This window comes from Podarcis erhardii (genome assembly GCF_964252035.2).
Source record: "Podarcis erhardii genome assembly, chromosome: 4".
Taxonomy (NCBI): Eukaryota; Metazoa; Chordata; class Lepidosauria; order Squamata; family Lacertidae; genus Podarcis; species Podarcis erhardii.
This window is the reverse complement of record NC_138508.1, coordinates 14,783,104-14,801,139: the sequence shown is the minus strand read 5'-3', so window position 1 is coordinate 14,801,139 and position 18,036 is coordinate 14,783,104. Positions and strand designations below refer to the sequence as shown.

Here is an 18,036-nt window from a genome sequence, read left to right as displayed (position 1 = left end):
CGGCGCAGCAGCAGCGGGAGGCCCCATTAGCTAAAGAACAGTTTCAGGTTAAGAACGGACCTCCAGAACGAATTTAGTTCGTAACCCGAGGTATCACTGTATATACAACCTGAGACTGCAATGGAAGGGTTCACACCATTAGCACCCCTAGGATGATCTTGCTTCTCCCATTGCCACAGCGCAGGATTCCAAGAGAAATCAGGCATGGCTCCATCTCTCTGGCTTCCCAGTCTGCCACTTTGCTTCCAACTTCCAGCTTCTTTGGCTCATATAACCAGTGCCGGGTTTATGTTTAAGCAAAACAAGGTATAGTTTAGGGCCCCAGTCTCTTGGGGCCCCCCAAAAAAAATTTAAAGGGAAAAAACACTTAAAGGGAAATGTACATTTCCAAAATATAAGATAAAAAAACAAACAAAATAAAATAAATATGGTCTGAAGCTCAACATCGAAAAAGCAAAGATCGTGGCCACTGGGCCCATCACCCCCTGGCAAATAGAAGGGGAAGAAATGGAGGTAGTGAGAGATTTTACTTTCTTGGGTTCCAGGATCACTGCAGATGGTGACAGCAGTCAAGAAATTAAAAAAACGCCTGCTTCTTGGGAGAAAAGCAATGACAAACCTAGACAGCATCTTAAAAAGCAGAGACATCACCTTGCCAACAAAGGTCCGTATAGTTAAAGCTATGGCTTTTCCAGTAGTGATTGATGGAAGTGAGAGCTGGACCATAAAGAAGGCTGATCGCCGAAGAATGGATGCTTTTGAATTATGGTGCTGGAGGAGACTCTTGAGAGTCCCATGGACTGCAAGAAAATCAAACTTATCCATTCTGAAGGAAATCAGCCCTGAGTGCTCACTGGAAGGACAGATCGTGAAGCTGAGGCTCCAATACTTTGGCCACCTCATGAGAAGAGAAGACTCCCTGGAAAAGACCCTGATGTTGGGAAAGAAGGAGGGCACAAGGAGAAGGGGACGGCAGAGGACGAGATGGTTGGACAGTGTTCTCGAAACTACCAGCATGAGTTTGACCAAACTGCGGGAGGCAGTGGAAGACAGGAGTGCCTGGCGTGCTCTGGTCCATGGGGTCACGAAGAGTCGGACACGACTAAACAACAACATAAAGCAACAGTGTTTTGGGTTGTGTAGGCTTCTATTTGTTATGTGCAAATGGCTTTAGATACCTATTAGGTCCATAAATTGCCTTATAGCATATATTCAACACAAAGAAACAGTGTCAATTTGTTGTTGACAAAGGACAGCTGGACATCTAAAGGGCCCCATTACCTTCTATAGCTTAGGGCCTCATCAGACCTAAATCCGGCCCTGCACATAACTCAAAACGCCCAACTGTGGTGAGCAGAAATCAGGCATTTCTCTCCCTCGCAGGTTTTGCCTGTTTCTCATCTGGATCACACACACTCCACTCTAGCCATTGTCTTTTGCACTGCCAGCAAAGTGAGGAGACCACCTATTTGGACTCTGTCTCAGAGTAACTTCCTTTGTTATTCTAGCCTTGGTGGGACTTAGGGGGCACCTGTGACCCTTGTCTGGCTAGTTCAACAATGGGGTCCTTCATCAGATTTGAATACTTGCCGGATCCAGGCTCCCAGGAAGGAAAAGAGATTCATCATGTAGACTAACCCCGCCCCTGATGAAACACACAATATTCTATTGTGGGAAATAGTTTATAAAAATTAATTGCATTAGGAGAAATTGCTTTTCAAAGCATTGTATGTTAGGCAAAATTGCATACCAGGGACTCAGCTATATTAGTCAAAATACAACGTTTTGAATTTGTTATATACATGCAACACCAGATGGCAGCAGAGAGCAAAATCAATTTCTAAGCGATTTTTACATAGCGGTTTTTTTTCCCTTTTGTTGTAACGATTTAATTTCTGACTTATTTATAGCGGGTTTTCCCCCCTGTGTGTAGATCCACCCCTGAATGTGTATATTAGGTGAAATTTGCACCAATATTCTGATTCATTTCCCATGAGGGCTTTTTGAAAAAACAAGTAAATTGCAAAATGGTGTGGAAATGTGGAGAAATGTGGAGAATTTAAGATTGAAAAAATTTAAGATTGAAAAAATGAGAAATGGAATGAAACTGAAAGTGACAGGTTTCCTCATACCTGGCCACCTCTACTATCACTGTCCACTCTTGATCTCTAAGAAGAGAAACATGGTGGCAAGAAAACTTGGCTTTCTGTCTGAGAGATGCAGAAAAAGAAGGAGTTTTAAGTTCTGAGCCGTTAAAGCTCTTCATTCGTTGCATTTAACGAGTTCATTATTTTTTTCTTAAAAAAATAAAAATGAGCACAGCAACAGAAACACGCCAATGTGGCCAGAGCAAAACTACTTCTCGGATATCTCTGTTCTCAAACAAATACAAAATGGTATAAGAATAGGATGTCCTTAATCGCGGTTATTGGGTCACGGGGAGTAAATGAAGACCTCAAGATCATTACCATTTTCCGCCAGCAGATGTAAGACTTGCAGCGGATGATAAGGTGCTGCCCTGAGTTGCACTTTTGCCCGTCTAATAAAGCACTAATTATTCCGACGCTCATCAACTCTCTGGAGTTACAGATGGAAGAGCAATCCATTATAAATGGATTTATACATGAAACTTGGCTGTTCTGATCCCATCGAGCTTCGCTCGCCTTGAGTGCCCACTTATGCCTAAGTCGCCCGTGTGTTGTCAGTTACAATTACATGAAAAGATTGTATGCAATTATATGCTAATTAAGTGGAAAGATACAAATATTATATGTATAAAAGAGTCAAGCCTCGTGCTGTAATGTCCTTCAGCATTGTAATTATACAGTGCTGGTTATTTTACTGTTGCCATATGCCCAATGATGGAATTAGTGTCCTAGGCTATGTCAGAAAACATGGAGTATATATAGCGGTACCTCTGAACATATGAAGAACATAAAAAAGAACTCAGTTGGTAAGAGCATGGTGTTGATAATGCCAAGGTCACAGGTTTGAACTCCAGAGGGGACAACTGAGTATTGTCTGCATTGCAGGGTGTTGGACTAGATGATCTGCAGGCCCCCTTCCAACTCTTTGATTCTATGAATCTAGCCCAGCATCCTCTTCTCAGTGGCCAGTCAGATATCCGTGGGAAGCCTGGTGTCAGGAACGTGGCATCAGACTCAGAAATTGAACAGAGTGAAAAAGGGACTGACTGTGCAGATGAGAGCTGGCTGACAGAGTCAGGAAAGGGCAATTCGACCCCGCTTTCTGGGGGAGACTCTGTTAGCGCTCAAGAAGAGGAAGAGTTGGAAGGCAGCCAGAGCGTTGCTAGGCAATCAGCAGATAAGCAGAGGTCTGCGTCTGGGTTGAGTGAGAGTGGGGAGGGCAGAGGTCAGCCTCTCAGTCTCCATTCTAGGAGACTAGATAAGATCAGATGGCAACAGATGGGCAAGAGGGGAAAGGCGGGAGTTTGGTGTCCTTCCTATTGTGGGAGGGGCGAAGATTCAGATTGAACAACTATCATAAATGTGAGCAGGTGAGAAGCCTTGTTCTGGATGTGTGTTTTGGGGGGTTTTTTTTGAGCAGGGGCAGGATGCTCCATGGGGCCTCCGAGGAGTCTGCCTGCCTCCTCCCACTCAGGCACCCTACAGCTGAGGGGGAGGCGGCAGGCGGACCGTTTGGAGCAGTGCTGAACCTGCAAGCACCCAAGCCACTGCGTCACTCCCAGGAGAGACTCGTGGCTGGGGCGCCCTACAGGCCCCACGGTGAGTGCATTTTGTCACCCCCCCCAGTGGTGACACCTGGGGTGACCTGCCCCCACTGCGCCCCCCTTCCTCCACTCCTGTATCCTGCACCACCCTTTGACTTCTGGATAGAGAGACACCCAGCATGTGAACATCACCATTACTTGCTGAGCTGGCCAGCTCTCATATTCTGAGATGGAATTTTTCATCAACTCCACACTGGTCCAGAAAGCTCCTTTTCTGCTGCAGTGAACTTTTCAAAAGTGCCGTCTACAATAACAGTCTTGTATAAATCAGCAATACAGAATCCTACCCCCCCCCGCTCCCTTTGGGGGGGGGGCAGGATGATACCACCAGCCAGTTTGCCTACGGAGCACTCAGATGCATGCCGCGGTAAAGGAAAGTAGCCACCTGTCCACCTATAATTTGTTAGTGGAACGGATCTCATGTGTGTTTTATCGTGGGCTTCTATACCCCTTTTGCTTCCCGACACCTGAGTGACCCACACAGCAAGCTGCGCAGAGGAAGGCGGGCACGATAAGCGACTGATAAAAAGAACGAACAATCGCAAAGGAAAGTGTGAAGTGGCTTCAGAGGTCAAACAGGTGAAAAAGCTGGAAGTTTTCACTTGTTATCATGCTATCTCTCCTGGCACACACCTGGTTGGACTGGTCATTGCCCTTTGACGAGCTCTGAGTAAATCATTATACAGAGAGACCTCATATTACGTACATTTGCAAAGCGGTTAGCCTGGAAGAGAAAGACAAAGGCAACAGAGGTCATGCACAATCCTGCTGGACTAGATGACCCTTGGAGTGCCTTTCGACCCTACGATTCTGTGATTCTTCATGTATATATGACCTTCTTATTCCTACAAACTTTGGGAAACGGACTGTTTTTAATGAAAGGGTTGGGACCGTGCTGTTTTTATTGCAATTATCTGTATGTTTTAAATAGATCTTTTACAGATATCCATAGTTTTAATTCTAGAAATGTTTTATTTATTTTTTTAATTATTGTTTTCTCTGCCTATGTTTTTAGCTATTTTTATCTGTAAGCCACCCTGAGTCCCTGTCAGGGGAAAAGGTGGCGTATCAATAAGTATAGTCGTACCTCGGCTCCAGAACGCCTTGGAAGTCAAATGTTCTGGTTCCCGAACGATCAAAAACCGGAAGTGAGTGTTCAGGTTTTCAAATGTTCTTTTGGAAGCCAAATGTCCGGCAGGGCTTCCACGGCTTCCGATTGGCTGCAGGAGCCTCCTGCAGCCAATCAGAAGCCGTGCCTTGGTTTCCAAACGTTTTGGAAGTTCAGTGGACTTCCGGAATGGGTTCCGTTTGACTTCTGAGGTACAACTGTATATAATGATGATGATGATAATAATAGTAATAATAATAGTAATAATAATAATATATTTAGTATTACAAATATAAATACTGTACTGTAAAATACAGTTTACATTCTAGAACAGCTCCCTTGCCCTAAATAACATTCCCCTCGTATCTAATCTGAGCTGGCTTAAGTGTGTGACGGGGTACTGTAATTCCCACGCCCTCTTCCATTCCTTAGCAAATGGCTTGCTTTCTGCTAGAGTGGCAGCTAATATTGTTGATATTATTTTATGCATTGGTTGTTAAATATTTTTAAAGTCCCCCTTTCGGTAGAAATCTGGTGATTAGGACTGTCTGTATACCAGATTTCTGCCTTTTAGTTGCTGTGGGAAGGCAGTGGCTATTTGGATGTCCTTGTGGGCGAGAACCAAGGACTCAGCTACATTAGTCAAAAAACAGTGTTCTGAATGAGTTATAAACATGCAACACCAGATGGTGCTGGAGAGCAAATAAAACTTCCATGCGATTTTCCATAGCGGTTTTTGTTCCTTTTGTTATAACGATTTAATTTCTAACTTATTTATAGTGTCCCATTCTGCTCATGTTGTGAATGGGGCTCCAGAACAGATCCCGTTCGCTTGGCTTCTGAACATCAAAAATTCATGCTAATTAAGGTGTCTTGTATTATGGCAACTGATAGACAAAGAGCTAATACCCAGTACTGATATTTTGGTTTGCAATCTTAATCTTTTGGTTGCATGCCAGTTAACATAACTTGCACACATGTGGGAGACACCAGTTCAATAGCTGCGGGTATCAAAGATGGAGGGACAAGACCCTTTACTAAGTGGATCCACTCCACTCTGTATCAATGCAGTCACCAAAGGTGCTTGACCCATCCTCTGTCTGGCACCTTTCCCCCCAGCGAATCCTCTCCCCAGCTATTTTCAGTAACTTGAGCAGTCTTGATCCATGATAGAGGAGCGGTAGGGTGCGCAGGTGGGAGACGTGTGCCGGGACACCTCCCTACTGTTTCTGCCTTGCAAATTCCCCCCTTCCCGTTTTGCATATTGGAAGAATCTCATTTATTTGACACTGAATACCCAGCCCCACCCTATGACTCACAAATAATCTGACAGTGAGAAGGGTGCAGACATTTTATAAATAGGTAGCTATTTTTGTGCATGGCTACGAAAATGTCTGGGCCAAAAAAAGGGGAGAAAATAAGTGGAGGTTTGGCAAATTTTGGCTGAAGAGAACTTAAGATTCAGAAGCCACTGGTATCCGTAAGTCATCATAGAATCATAGAATTGTAGAGTCGAGAGGGAGGGATCCCAAGGGCCCATCTAGTCCAACTCTGAATCACAGACGGTACAATTTAGCTACGTACTGGAGCCAGGAATACAGACTTTATTGAGACACAAGTTCAGGGATCAGCAGAAAGACAAAAGATTGTTTTGTTGGGCTGAAGCATAACAATGCTGATGTCCCGTATGACAATGAGAAATAATATGAATGAAGAATTGTAGCATGTAGTAGGCATACGTTGAAATTGTGTCCAAGTGGGTAGTATTTTTAATAGCACCAGGACTTCTCCTGCACAAATTGGGGTAAGTCCAGACAAAGGGCAGATCACATAGGAAAACTGGTCCTAGATGGTGGCATTTTAGACTGCTGATTGGGGCATTATCTATATAATTTTTATTCAAGTTTTAAAATTATACAGTAAGAAAAGCGGGGTGCTCTTAGTTGCTCATTCTTCAGCTTAAAGAGAAGAAAAGTACAATCTATCCTTAAGATAATAATAATAATGATAATGGTGATTACTAAATGGAGCCAGGAATTGGCCTCTGAGTCGAGCCAAACCACTTAGCTTAATACTTACAGATGTTTTCTGTCTCCATGATACATTGGCAACCACTAAGACAACAACTTCTCCAGCAAAGATATCCAAGAAGTCAACTGCGGATGAGGGAGTTCAATGGAAACGGGGTGGAGAATTGATATAGGCTCTATTCTTGGCTTGGATGCTCATTTATGACCTTGGACACGTCCCTTAATCTCTCTGTGTCACGTCATGCCTCGTGTATTTCCCACTGGAACGATGCTTCTTCATATCACGCTGCATTCCAATTTCCTTCAAACAACTGGATGCTCAGAACAGGCTTTAAAGGCTAAGATTTATTTGGAGGGAAATCGCCAGAGATTTTGGGAATCTTATAATTTGCTTACTGATAAAATGCAGAGGTTGAGAGGGTTGCAACCAGCAATTTTTGTTTGCAATCCTCTGCCTGCTCTGCTAGGAGTAAACTGGTGGGAGTTGTAGCCCCAAACAGTTGGAGGACAGGTTGGAGAAAGCTGGTGTAGTCATCTAAGAGAGCAGGAAAGCAACAGCTATACTAGCTGGAGCTGATGGAGTTGAAGTCTGAAACATGTGGAAGGCACCAGGCTGACAAAGGCTTCTGTAGACCTTTTAGCCACAATTACTAAACCGAATCCCCTGGTTAGAGCCAGTAAGCTCCTGAATGCCAATTTCTCTGGTGCAAACTATGTGTAAGGCCTATTCCTACAACACCTTGCTTGTGGTCATCTGAGAAACATCTGGCTGGCCACAATTGGAAAGAAAGGATGCTAGACTTGACCGGTGTTCTTCTACTTTGGGTCCTCAGACACTGCCAGAATACAAGTCCCATCATCCGTGGCTAAGATGGCTGGGGATAATGGGCATTGCAGCCCAACATCTGGGGACCCAAAGTTGAAGAACACTGGTCTAGACAAAACTTGACTCCAATCCAGCATATTTCTTCTCATGTCTCCCTCTGATGTGTTTACATCTCTGCTCCCCCAATGGCTGTCTGTGTCAAAGTGAGTTGAAGTACATTCTTTTAATTTTAAAAAGTAAATAAAACTAGAAGAGGAAATCTCAGCATGTTGGTAAGAGATTAGTGGAGTACCATGTTCTTGATTATCCTTCCCCAAAAGGAGACAAACTACGGCTTTCTGCTCAGATGAAACTTTCCTCTTTCCATATGAACTGACTCGGACCCTGAGATCATCCTCTGAGGCCCTTCTTCGTGTGCCCCCTCCTTGAGAGGTCCGAAGGGTGAAAACACAAGAACGGGGCCTTCTCTGCAGTGGCCTCCCATCTGTGGAATGCTCTCCCCAGGGAAGTTCGTCTGGCGCCTTCATTATACACCTTTAGACGCCAGGCAAAACTGTTCTTTTTTAACCAGGCCTTTGGTTGACCGGATCAACATCCCATACCTTTTTTAAATGTGGCTTTGTGGGGGGCGGTTATTATTAGTTTATTGCTTTTATTTTTATCTTATATACTGTGATCTTTTTATGTGAACCGCCCTGAGAGCTCTGAGTATAGGGTGTTATATAAATTCAAATAATAATAATACTGTAATGTCCCACGGAGGACCTTACAGTCTTCAAACAAAAACACCTTGGAGGTCCCGGGCCACAGAGGTTAGGCTGGCCTCAACCAGAGCCAGGGCTTTTTCGGCTGTGGCCCCGATCTGGTGGAACTCTCTGTCACAAGAGACTAGGGCCCCATGGGACTTGACATCCTTCCACCAGGGCCTGCAAGACAGAGCTGTTCCACCAGGCCTTTGGCCAAGGTAATTCTTCACAGAACTCTAGCCCAATGGTTGCCATTAATTTGATTTGAACTGATTTTATAATGAATTAATTTTAGAATGCTGTATTATTTTACTGTTGTTAGCCACTCTGAGCCCAACTTTGGCTGGGGAGAGTGGGATATAAATAAAATAATAATAATAATAATAATAATAATAATAATAATAATAATAATAATAATAAAAAAAAAAAAAAAAAAAAACAACAACAACAACAACAACACCCTACACCAATTGGGTGTCCTCCAGATATTTTGGACTAAAATTAGTCTTAGACATTGGCCAGTCTACCTGGGACTGATGGGAGTTGCTGTCTAAACACCTGAAGGGCTGTTCTAAACAGTCTTCAAGGGCAGTCCTCTCACTAATGTAGACAAACTACTGCTTGCTCTGGTCCCAGTGCACTCTGACCACTGGTATTTGAAGCTGAGGACATATGACATTAGCCACAATCCATACATATACTGTAATTTTTTGAGAAATGCTGCTGTTGCATGCACTTCCCCTCAAACCAGCTTCCGCAGGATTCTAAAACATAAGCTACGGTGTCCCTCGCACTGTGAACTCTCTTGTAAACATATATTAATAGTATCGGAACTTAGTTCCCTTTTGTGCGTTTATTCAGTGGAGTGCAGAAACAAAGCACTCGCCCAGCTGCACCAACAAACGACCAGTTTGCCTTAGGACTCCTTCTGACCAATTTGTCATGTTTGTTCTTGAGGGTTGGCAGCCGGGCCAAGCGCTGGTTTGCTTTGTGGGAGGTTGTCGAACCTGGTAGCTGACATGTCATGTCGCCTTGGCGTTAAGTCACCGGCTTGCAACAGGAGTGGGCGAGTTGCGCTCCCTAGGTTTGCAGAAGGGGGGGGGGACACACAAACCCTGTTCCTTTCAGAAGCACCGTCGGAACAGGCCCACATGCAATAAACAAACATAACGTAAAGGCTTAGCCCAGAGAAAAGTACACCTGGCATAGAGCTGCCTTCTTTTCTTTTCTTTTTTTAAAAAAGAGCAAATCTTCTTTGCAGCTTGATTTGCAAGCATTACCTGGTCATAAGCAGGTCGACTTGGTGATAGCAGGTACAGCTGCAGTCAGTGGCACCAGTTCATGCTAGATTCCCCCTCACATGTCGCTCAGTTTGCAAGCCTAATATGAAGAACCAACCCAGAACTGAAATCAATGCAGGTCTCTTTGATCCTGATCTGGAAAATGCACATTACAAAGCAATCCCTGTCTCCTCCACCTAACAATTAAACAAAACAAAACAAAACAGCTGCAGCCAAACCGTTGACCAGAGCTGGTTACAGGGAACATACAACTCCCTTGTTATGACAGCTCCACTGGCTACGGATCTGTTTCCAGGCACAATTCAAAGCCCTATAAAACCCTATATGGCTTAGGTCCAAGCTCTCTGATAGACCCTCTTCCTTCATATAAACCTGCCTGGGTTCTGAGGTCTTCGGGGAGGCTCTTCTCTCGGTCCCACCACCCTTGGTTGGGATGTAGGAGAGGGCCTTCTCAGTGGCTGCTCCCAGACTTTGAAACTCCCTCCCTAGAGAAACTAAACTGCCTCCCTCCTTCCTATCCTTGCTATCTGGCAATGACAGTCTTGTTCCAACAGGCTTTTGGGAACTGGCTGCTTTAATGAGGGGACTGGTGTCATGCTGTTTTGTTGAATTTGTCTGTATGGTTTTAATATATCATCTATATCTGTGGTGTGTTTGTGTGTCGTATTAATTCTACTAATGTTTAATTGTTATTGTGTTTTTTCCCTATATTTTTGGCTGTTCTTATTTCATCTGTAAGCCACCTTGAGTAAGGCAAAAAGGCGGGGTATAAATAAATATAATAATAATAACAATAACAACAGCAAATTTGCTCATTGTTATATCAGGCTTCCTCTTCCTGAGGCAGTTTCTGGGTTCCAGCTCAGGATTCTTTGTGGTCAACAACTACTTTTTTCTTCTAAAAGTGGGGCGTCTGGCAGCATAAAGAATGAAAGACCTTCCTAATGTGTGAAGGCAAGATATTTACACTATTTCCATTTGACCTTTTCCCCTAAGAAAACCCTCTGCTTTTCCAAAAGAGCCCAAGGAAGAATTCAACCAGCATTTAAAATAAAATATGAAAACAATACTGGATTACCTCTCTTTCTCTTTCTCTCTGTTAACAGTTGTATCCAATGTTTCTTCCAAGGAGCTCAAAATGGTGTGCATGGCTCTTTTCCATTTTACCCCCATGACAACCCTGTGAGGTAAGTTAAGCTGAGTGGCAGTGACTGGCCCAAAGTCACCCATTGAGTTTCACAGCTGATTGGAGTCTAGTCCGGCACTCTCCCCACTGCACCACACTTCCCAAAATATCCCACAGCATAAAACTGAGAAGTAATCTCATAAGCTTAGCATTCATATATTTTCCTAAGTAGAGAAGTTTTATACTGTTAGCGCAGAGTCACAGGGAGGAGTTCAATTAAGTCCTCATACCTTCCCCCAAGGAATCCTGAGAGCTGTATTTTTTTAAGGGTGCTGGAAATTGTAGCTTTGAGGGGAGTAAGCTACAGTTCCCAGGATACCGTAAGGAGCAAATTCCATACTTTAGTTGCATAGTTTGTCTTGAACATTCCAGCACTTGGCTTCATCGGATGTTTGGGTTCTAGCTTTGAGTTTCCTGCTGTTAAACAGGGGGCAGGATTATGGGGTCTAAATCGCTCCCCTCTGAGTTTATAATTCTATCTTGCATTAAAAATGGTTGTTTCCATGTTACATTCAGCATTGCCAACTGGCAGTGAAAATAAAACTCTGCCTGGCCTGTTGCTGCCCCTTTAACTGTGGACAAGGTCAATAGATACCAGTAGGTGAACCCGAACATGCATAAATCAGCAAATGAACTTTCTCATGGCCTAGAGATAAGCAGTAATTCTTGCTGATTATCTGCAGATCAAGTTTAAGGCACAGAAACAGGGGGTCTATTAAAAAAAGACAGAGAGGTAATGATTAGCCCGCTTGGCTGCAAAGCAACCTATGATCTGTTGTAAACATAGCCTACAAAAATGGAAATAAAATAGCAATGCTGTGGTAAAACAGCACATGTGTTTCCAACATTTCCAGGCACTAAAGACATGGGTGTGCAAAACTGGAGTGTTTGTACAAAACACCATCGAACAAATAATGTGCACTGATTACAGATGTACCTTGGAAGTTGAACAGAATCCGTTCCAGAAGTCCATTTGACCTCCAAAATGTTCTGGAACCAAGGTGCGGCTGTGGGAAGTTCTGGAACCAAGGTGGCTGTGGGAAGTTCTGGAACCAAGGTGGCTGTGGGAAGTTCCTGCAGCCCATCAGAAGCCACGGAAGTTGTGCCAGCTATTTGGGTTCCAAAGAACATTTCGATTGTTCGGGAGCCAAAACATTTGGCAACTAAGCCATTCAAATTCCAAGGTACTTGCAAGCAAAGTCTTAATATAGGCTTGGACAACCTATTTTCTGACTAGGTCCATATTAGGTAAAGGTAAAGGGACCCCTGTCCGTTAGGTCCAGTCATGACTGACTCTGGGGTTGCGGCACTCATCTCGCTTTATTGGCCGAGGGAGCCGGCGTACAGCTTCCGGGTCATGCGGCCAGCATGACTAAGCCACTTCTGGCGAACCAGAGCAGCGCACGGGAACACCGTTTACCTTCCCGCCAGAGCAGTACCTATTTATCTACTCTTACTTTTGATGTGCTTTCGAACTGCTAGGTTGGCAGGAGCAGGAACCGAGCAACGGGAGCTCACCCCGTCGCGGGATTCAAACCACTGACCTTCCGATCGGCAAGCCCTAGGCTCTGTGGTTTAACACACAGCGCCACCCACGTCCATATTACCTCAGGAGTAATTGTTGGGGGCATATACTAGCCAATCTTTCTTTCTTTCTTTCTTTCTTTCTTTCTTTCTTTCTTTCTTTCTTTCTTTCTTTCTTTCTTCTCTTTCCATTCTCCTTTCTCTCTTTCTCCTACCCTCTTCTCCTGTGTTTCCCCCTTCCAACCACCTACATGAAATCAGTTTTAGAGAGTAACATGAGCAAGGAGTCAACGACCCCAAGGAGTTTCAGTTTATCCATTCTCAGCATCCATAACTGAGGCCGGGTATCCAGAGCCACACTTGTTTGAGCTGTAAAGGAAAAACAAAGTTGCCTGTCACCCAAATGGAATTGGACAGAGGCCCACAGGCTGCCTGCATACCATACGCATTTCGAAATATCACATCTTTTGGGAGTAACTAATCAAACCTGGATAGCAGCTATGCCTCTTTCAAAAGCTATACACCACAGCTTCCAAGTAATCACCTAGCAGGTTTCTTCATCCACTCCTCTTCTTCCTCACAGCGTACAAGATGGCGCAACCTATAACCCTTGAGGTAAGGTGCTTCAGTGCTAGACTAAGGGAACCATTTAGGGTGGTATAGTAGGATACAATTAAAAGACGCCTGCTTCTTGGGAGAAAAGCAATGACAAACCTAGAAAGCATCTTAAAAAGCAGAGACATCACCTTGCCAACAAAGGTCCGTATAGTTAAAGCTATGGTTTTCCCAGTAGTGATGTATGGAAGTGAGAGCTGGACCATAAAGAAGGCTGATCGCCAAAGAATTGATGCTTTTGAATTATGGTGCTGGAGGAGACTCGTGAGAGTCCCATGGACCGCAAGAAGATCAAACCTATCCATTCTGAAGGAAATCAGCCCTGAGTGCTCACTGGAAGGACAGATCCTGAAGCTGAGGCTCCAATACTTTGGCCACCTCATGAGAAGAGAAGACTCCCTGGAAAAACCCGATGTTGGGAAAGATGGAGGGCACAAGGAGAAGGGGACGACAGAGGACGAGATGGTTGGACAGCGTTCTAGAAGCTACCAGCATGAGTTTGACCAAACTGCGGGAGGCAGTGGAAGACAGGAGTGCCTGGTGTGCTCTGGTCCATGGGGTCACGAAGAGTCGGACACAACTAAACGACTAAACAACAAGAAGTACGATACAGGAAGATCTGGCCCATGAGGCGAATTCCTTCAGGTTCTCCTGCCCTGGTGAACTGAGAGGGAGCTGTGCAAGAGATCAGTTGCACTCGCCTGACCTCTTGCACACCTCATCTCCCTTTCATTGCAACGAAGTGCCCAAGTGGATTTTTTCCTCCGAGTCGGATTTACCAGCACATGTACCAAACTGCCCTGAATTGGATTCACTGTCTTGTTGACCCAGGCGAAGAAATATGTTTTGTAGAACGCTACTGCCAGTCTGGCTCCTCCAAGACCCCCCTCTGCGCGCCCAGAGGCATGGGATTAAAGCCAGGGCAGCATCAACTTCTTGCCACACTTCTTTTACTCCTTACACGATTACAACTCCCGACAATTCAAAACACAGACCGGCCCAATTAAAACTAATTAGCAGGCTCAGGGGAAAGTATATTGATGAGGACTGACCAGTGACCAAGCAGCGAAGTGAATAGTCAAACCTTTCTCCTACCACCCTCTGTGGACTGAAAGTTGTGTGTGTGTGTGTGTGTGTGTGTGTGTGTGTGCGCGCGCGCGCATCACGTCATTGTGAGGAAGTCTTCTCCAAAACTCCCACTCTATTTTCTGTGTACAGTGGTACCTCAGGTTACATACGCTTCAGGTTACAGACTCCGCTAACCCTGAAATAGTACTTCAGGTTAAGAACTTTGCTTCAGGATGAGAACAGAAATCGTGCTCTGGCGGCGCAGCGGCAGCAGGAGGCCCCATTAGCTAAAGTGGTGCTTCAGGTTAAGAACAGTTTCAGGTTAAAAACAGACCTCCGAAACGAATGAAGCACTTAACCCGAGGTACCACTGTACAGTGGCACCTCAGGTTACACACGCTTCAGGTTACATACACTTCAGGTTACAGACTCCACTAACCCAGAAACAGTACCTTGGGTTAAGAACTTTGCTTCAGGATGAGAACAGAAATCGTGCTCCGGTGGCACGGCGGCAGCAGGAGGCCCAATTATTTCAAGTGGTGTTTCAGGTTAAGAACGGACCTCCGGAACGAATTAAGTACTTAACCTGAGGTACCACTGTATATATAAGCTGGTCCTTTCTTTCTTAATTTTATTTTTATTGCTTACAATCATGAAATGCAAATACCATTTTACAAATACCTCCCTCACTTCAGCAAGTGTGTGATTACAGAACCACAGAGTTGGAAGGGACCCTCCAGGGGTCATCTAGTCCAACCCGCTGCAATGCAGGAATCACAGCTAAAGGTTCCCAGACATATGGCCATTATTCTCCATTGAAAAACTTCCAGTGAAGGAAGTAGCTTATTCCACTGCAGAACAGTTCTTCCTGATGTTTAGTCGGAATCTCCTTTTTTGTAACTTAAAGCCACTGGTTCGAGTCCTACCCTCCAGAGCAGGAGAAAACAAACTTGCTCCATGTGGCAGCCCTTCAGATATTTGAAAATGGTTGTCATATCACCAGTTCTGTTCTTTTCTACAGATGGGGAAACATCAGTAAAAAGAAACGAATGTGAATGCTGCTGGAGTCTAAAACCCTGGTTTGCTGCTGCCAGTCAGTGCAGGCAATACTGAGCTAGATGGAAGATGGTCTGACTATTAGACAGTTTTCCAAGTTCCTATTGATTATTTACAGGGACGTGGGTGGCGCTGTGGTCTAAACCACTGAGCCTCTTGGGCTTGCCGATCAGAAGGTCGGTGGTTCGAATCCCTGTGACAGGACAGGGTGAGCTCCTGTTGCTCGGTCCCTGCTCCTGCCCACCTAGCAGTTTGAAAGCACACCAGTGCAAGTAGATAAATAGGTACTGCTCTGGCGGGAAGGTAAACGGGATTTCCGTGTACTGCTCTGGTTTCGCCAGAAGTGGCTTAGTCATGCTGGCCGCATGACCCGGAAAAACTGTCTGCAGAGCGGACAAATGCCAGCTCCCTCGGCCTGTAAAGCGAGATGAGCGCCACAACCCCAGAGTCATTCACGACTGGACTTAACTGTCAGGGGTCCTTTATCTTTACCTTTTTATGGATTATTTAACTAAATAGGAAATAGCAAGCCTTTCCCAGGGAAATGGGTATGTTTAGCCTGGTAAAGAGGAGACTGAGGGGAGATACAGTAGCCATCTTCAAATACAGTGGTTCCTTGGGTTACAGACGCTTCAGGTTACAGACTCCGCTAACCCAGAAATAGTACCTCGGGTTAAGAACTTTGCTTCAGGATGAGAACAGAAATCGTGCTCTGGCGGCACGGCAGCAGCGGGAGGCCCCATTAGCTAAAGCGGTGCTTCAGGTTAGGAACAGTTTCAGGTTAAGAACAGACCTCCAGAACGAATTAAGTTCTTAACCCGAGGTCCCACTGTATCAAATATCTGTCCCATGCAGGATGCAGCAAGCATGTTTCCTCCCACTCTGGAGGGTGGGACCCGAACCAATGGCTTCAAGTTACATGAAAGGGGATTCTGACTAGACATCAGGAAAATCTTTCTGACAGTAAGAGCTGTTGGACAGTGGAACAGACTCCCACAAGAGCTGGTAGACTCTGCTCGCTTGGAGGTTTTCAAGGAGAGGTTGGATGGCCATCTGACATGCATGATCTAGTTGAGATTCCTGCCTTGTTGGGGGGGTGGACTAGACCCTCAGCGTCTCTTCCAACTCTACAATTCTGTGGTTCTAGCTGCATCACTGCCAACACATCCTGGACCTTGGAGATTACGCAGAGCGCACGGCGCCTGTGAACCTCAGCTCCGCCTTCTCCTTTCCTCGCTCTGTTTCCCCCCTCTGTCTCTCTACAAGCTCATAAGGATCTCTCTCTGCTAAAGAACAACTTTTCCTCTTTCCTCTCCCCTCCGTCCTGGAGCACCAGCGTCTCAACCCAGATGGGGGTCGAGGACGGAAACTGGGAGGCGGAGGCGCCGCGGGGCTCCGTTCCGCAGCAGCCAGTCTCCGGGTTGCAAATTTGGTTACTTGATCTGCTTCCTGGGGTTTGCTTTCGATTTGCAGGGTCGCCTCCTCCAAGGCTGCTGGATGCACTTGCCGGCTGGTGATGTGACTGAGAGGGCCCTGATCCGGGCAGAGAAAGAGGCGAAAGTAAGCAGCGGTGGCTCTTTGTCATTTTTATCCTTTTGCATTTCTGGTCCGGGGAGAGGAGGACAGAGTTTGGGGTGGGGGGCCTTTTGGGGAGGGCGCCATTAACCTTCCATGCAAAGGGAGCCCCCAGCCCCGCCCCCAAATCCCATCCCATCTATTGGTGGCGCTGGCAGGACCCGCCTTTGCTCATTGCAACCTTTTGCATGTGTGTGCCTTTGTCTCGAAAACAGCTCAAGATCGAATCCGGCTGCCTTGTGCAACGATGCTGATGATGCCCACGTTTAGCAGAAGCGTCCTTCGGCTGGCGGGGGCCACTCTGCGGCTCCAGGTGTTCAGCTCCCCCCAGAACAGATGCTGCTACTCTGGGGACGCCTATCCTTCCCCCACTAAAGCCAGGGGGGTTAAGAAGAGGGGCTATGACATCACCAGGAACCCCCATCTCAACAAGGTTAGACTAAACCTCTCTGTTCTTGCTTGGAAGCTTTTGTTCATTTTTGCACTTATTTATTTTGCTGAGAGAGAGTGTATGTGTGTGTGTGTGTGTTTGCATGTGTGTATATCTTCTGTTAATAAAATTCTTATTTTGTCGCTGCTGTGGAGTCCACCTCGCCTAGTTCTTCCCAGGTATGTTTCCTCTTCTTGATCTCACAGTGCTGCATGAAAACTTTTATCGAAGTCTGGAAGAAGCAAGGAAACCTAACAATGTGCAACTTTTCCTGCAAACTGCCCCAGGTTTCGATTTTGTGCCCCCAAACAGCTTCCTGGTTATGATATCCATTCATACCAGTAATGTGGGTCCTGCTCTCATTGCTGTAGCTTGTGGATCAGCAAATCTTTTTCAGGTCTTCGTGGTCTCGGCATTATACAAGAAGATAAGGAGAGGCCTTCTGGATCAGGCGAAAGGCCCGCCCGTCTAGGCCAGCATCCTGTTTTCACTGTGGCCAACCAGATGTCTCTAGAAAATCCAAAAGGGCCTGAGCACAACAATGCAATTCCCAGTGACTGGTATTTATGGGCCCATCTCCTTTGATACTGGATGTGGTAGAAAACCATCTTGACTAGTAGCCATTGGTAGGCTTGTTCTCCATCCTGGTTGTAGCAGAGAATTCTACCCTTTTTAACTATGTGATGTGTCAATAAGCCATGAATATTGCAACATTCAGCTTTTGGGGGCAAACCCAGGTTCTGGTCTTATGAGAGAGGGAGGAGGAACCTCATTCCATCCCATTTCTCCATGTCACACACACATTCTCTGTCATGTTCCT

General features: G+C 45.5%; 1 protein-coding gene across 1 annotated transcript in view; it reads left to right on the top strand.

Moving 5' to 3' along the window:
- The first annotated feature begins 16,477 nt into the window (after nt 1–16,477).
- Nucleotides 16,478–18,036, top strand: part of ME3 (malic enzyme 3) — a 97,116-nt gene continuing 95,557 nt past the window's right edge. Inside the window, exons 1-2 of the mRNA XM_081860442.1 lie at nt 16,478–16,771; nt 17,002–17,219. Of these exons, the coding sequence (XP_081716568.1) occupies nt 17,034–17,219 (186 nt within the window). The 5' untranslated portion in view covers nt 16,478–16,771; nt 17,002–17,033. The remainder of the gene's footprint in view (nt 16,772–17,001; nt 17,220–18,036) is intronic.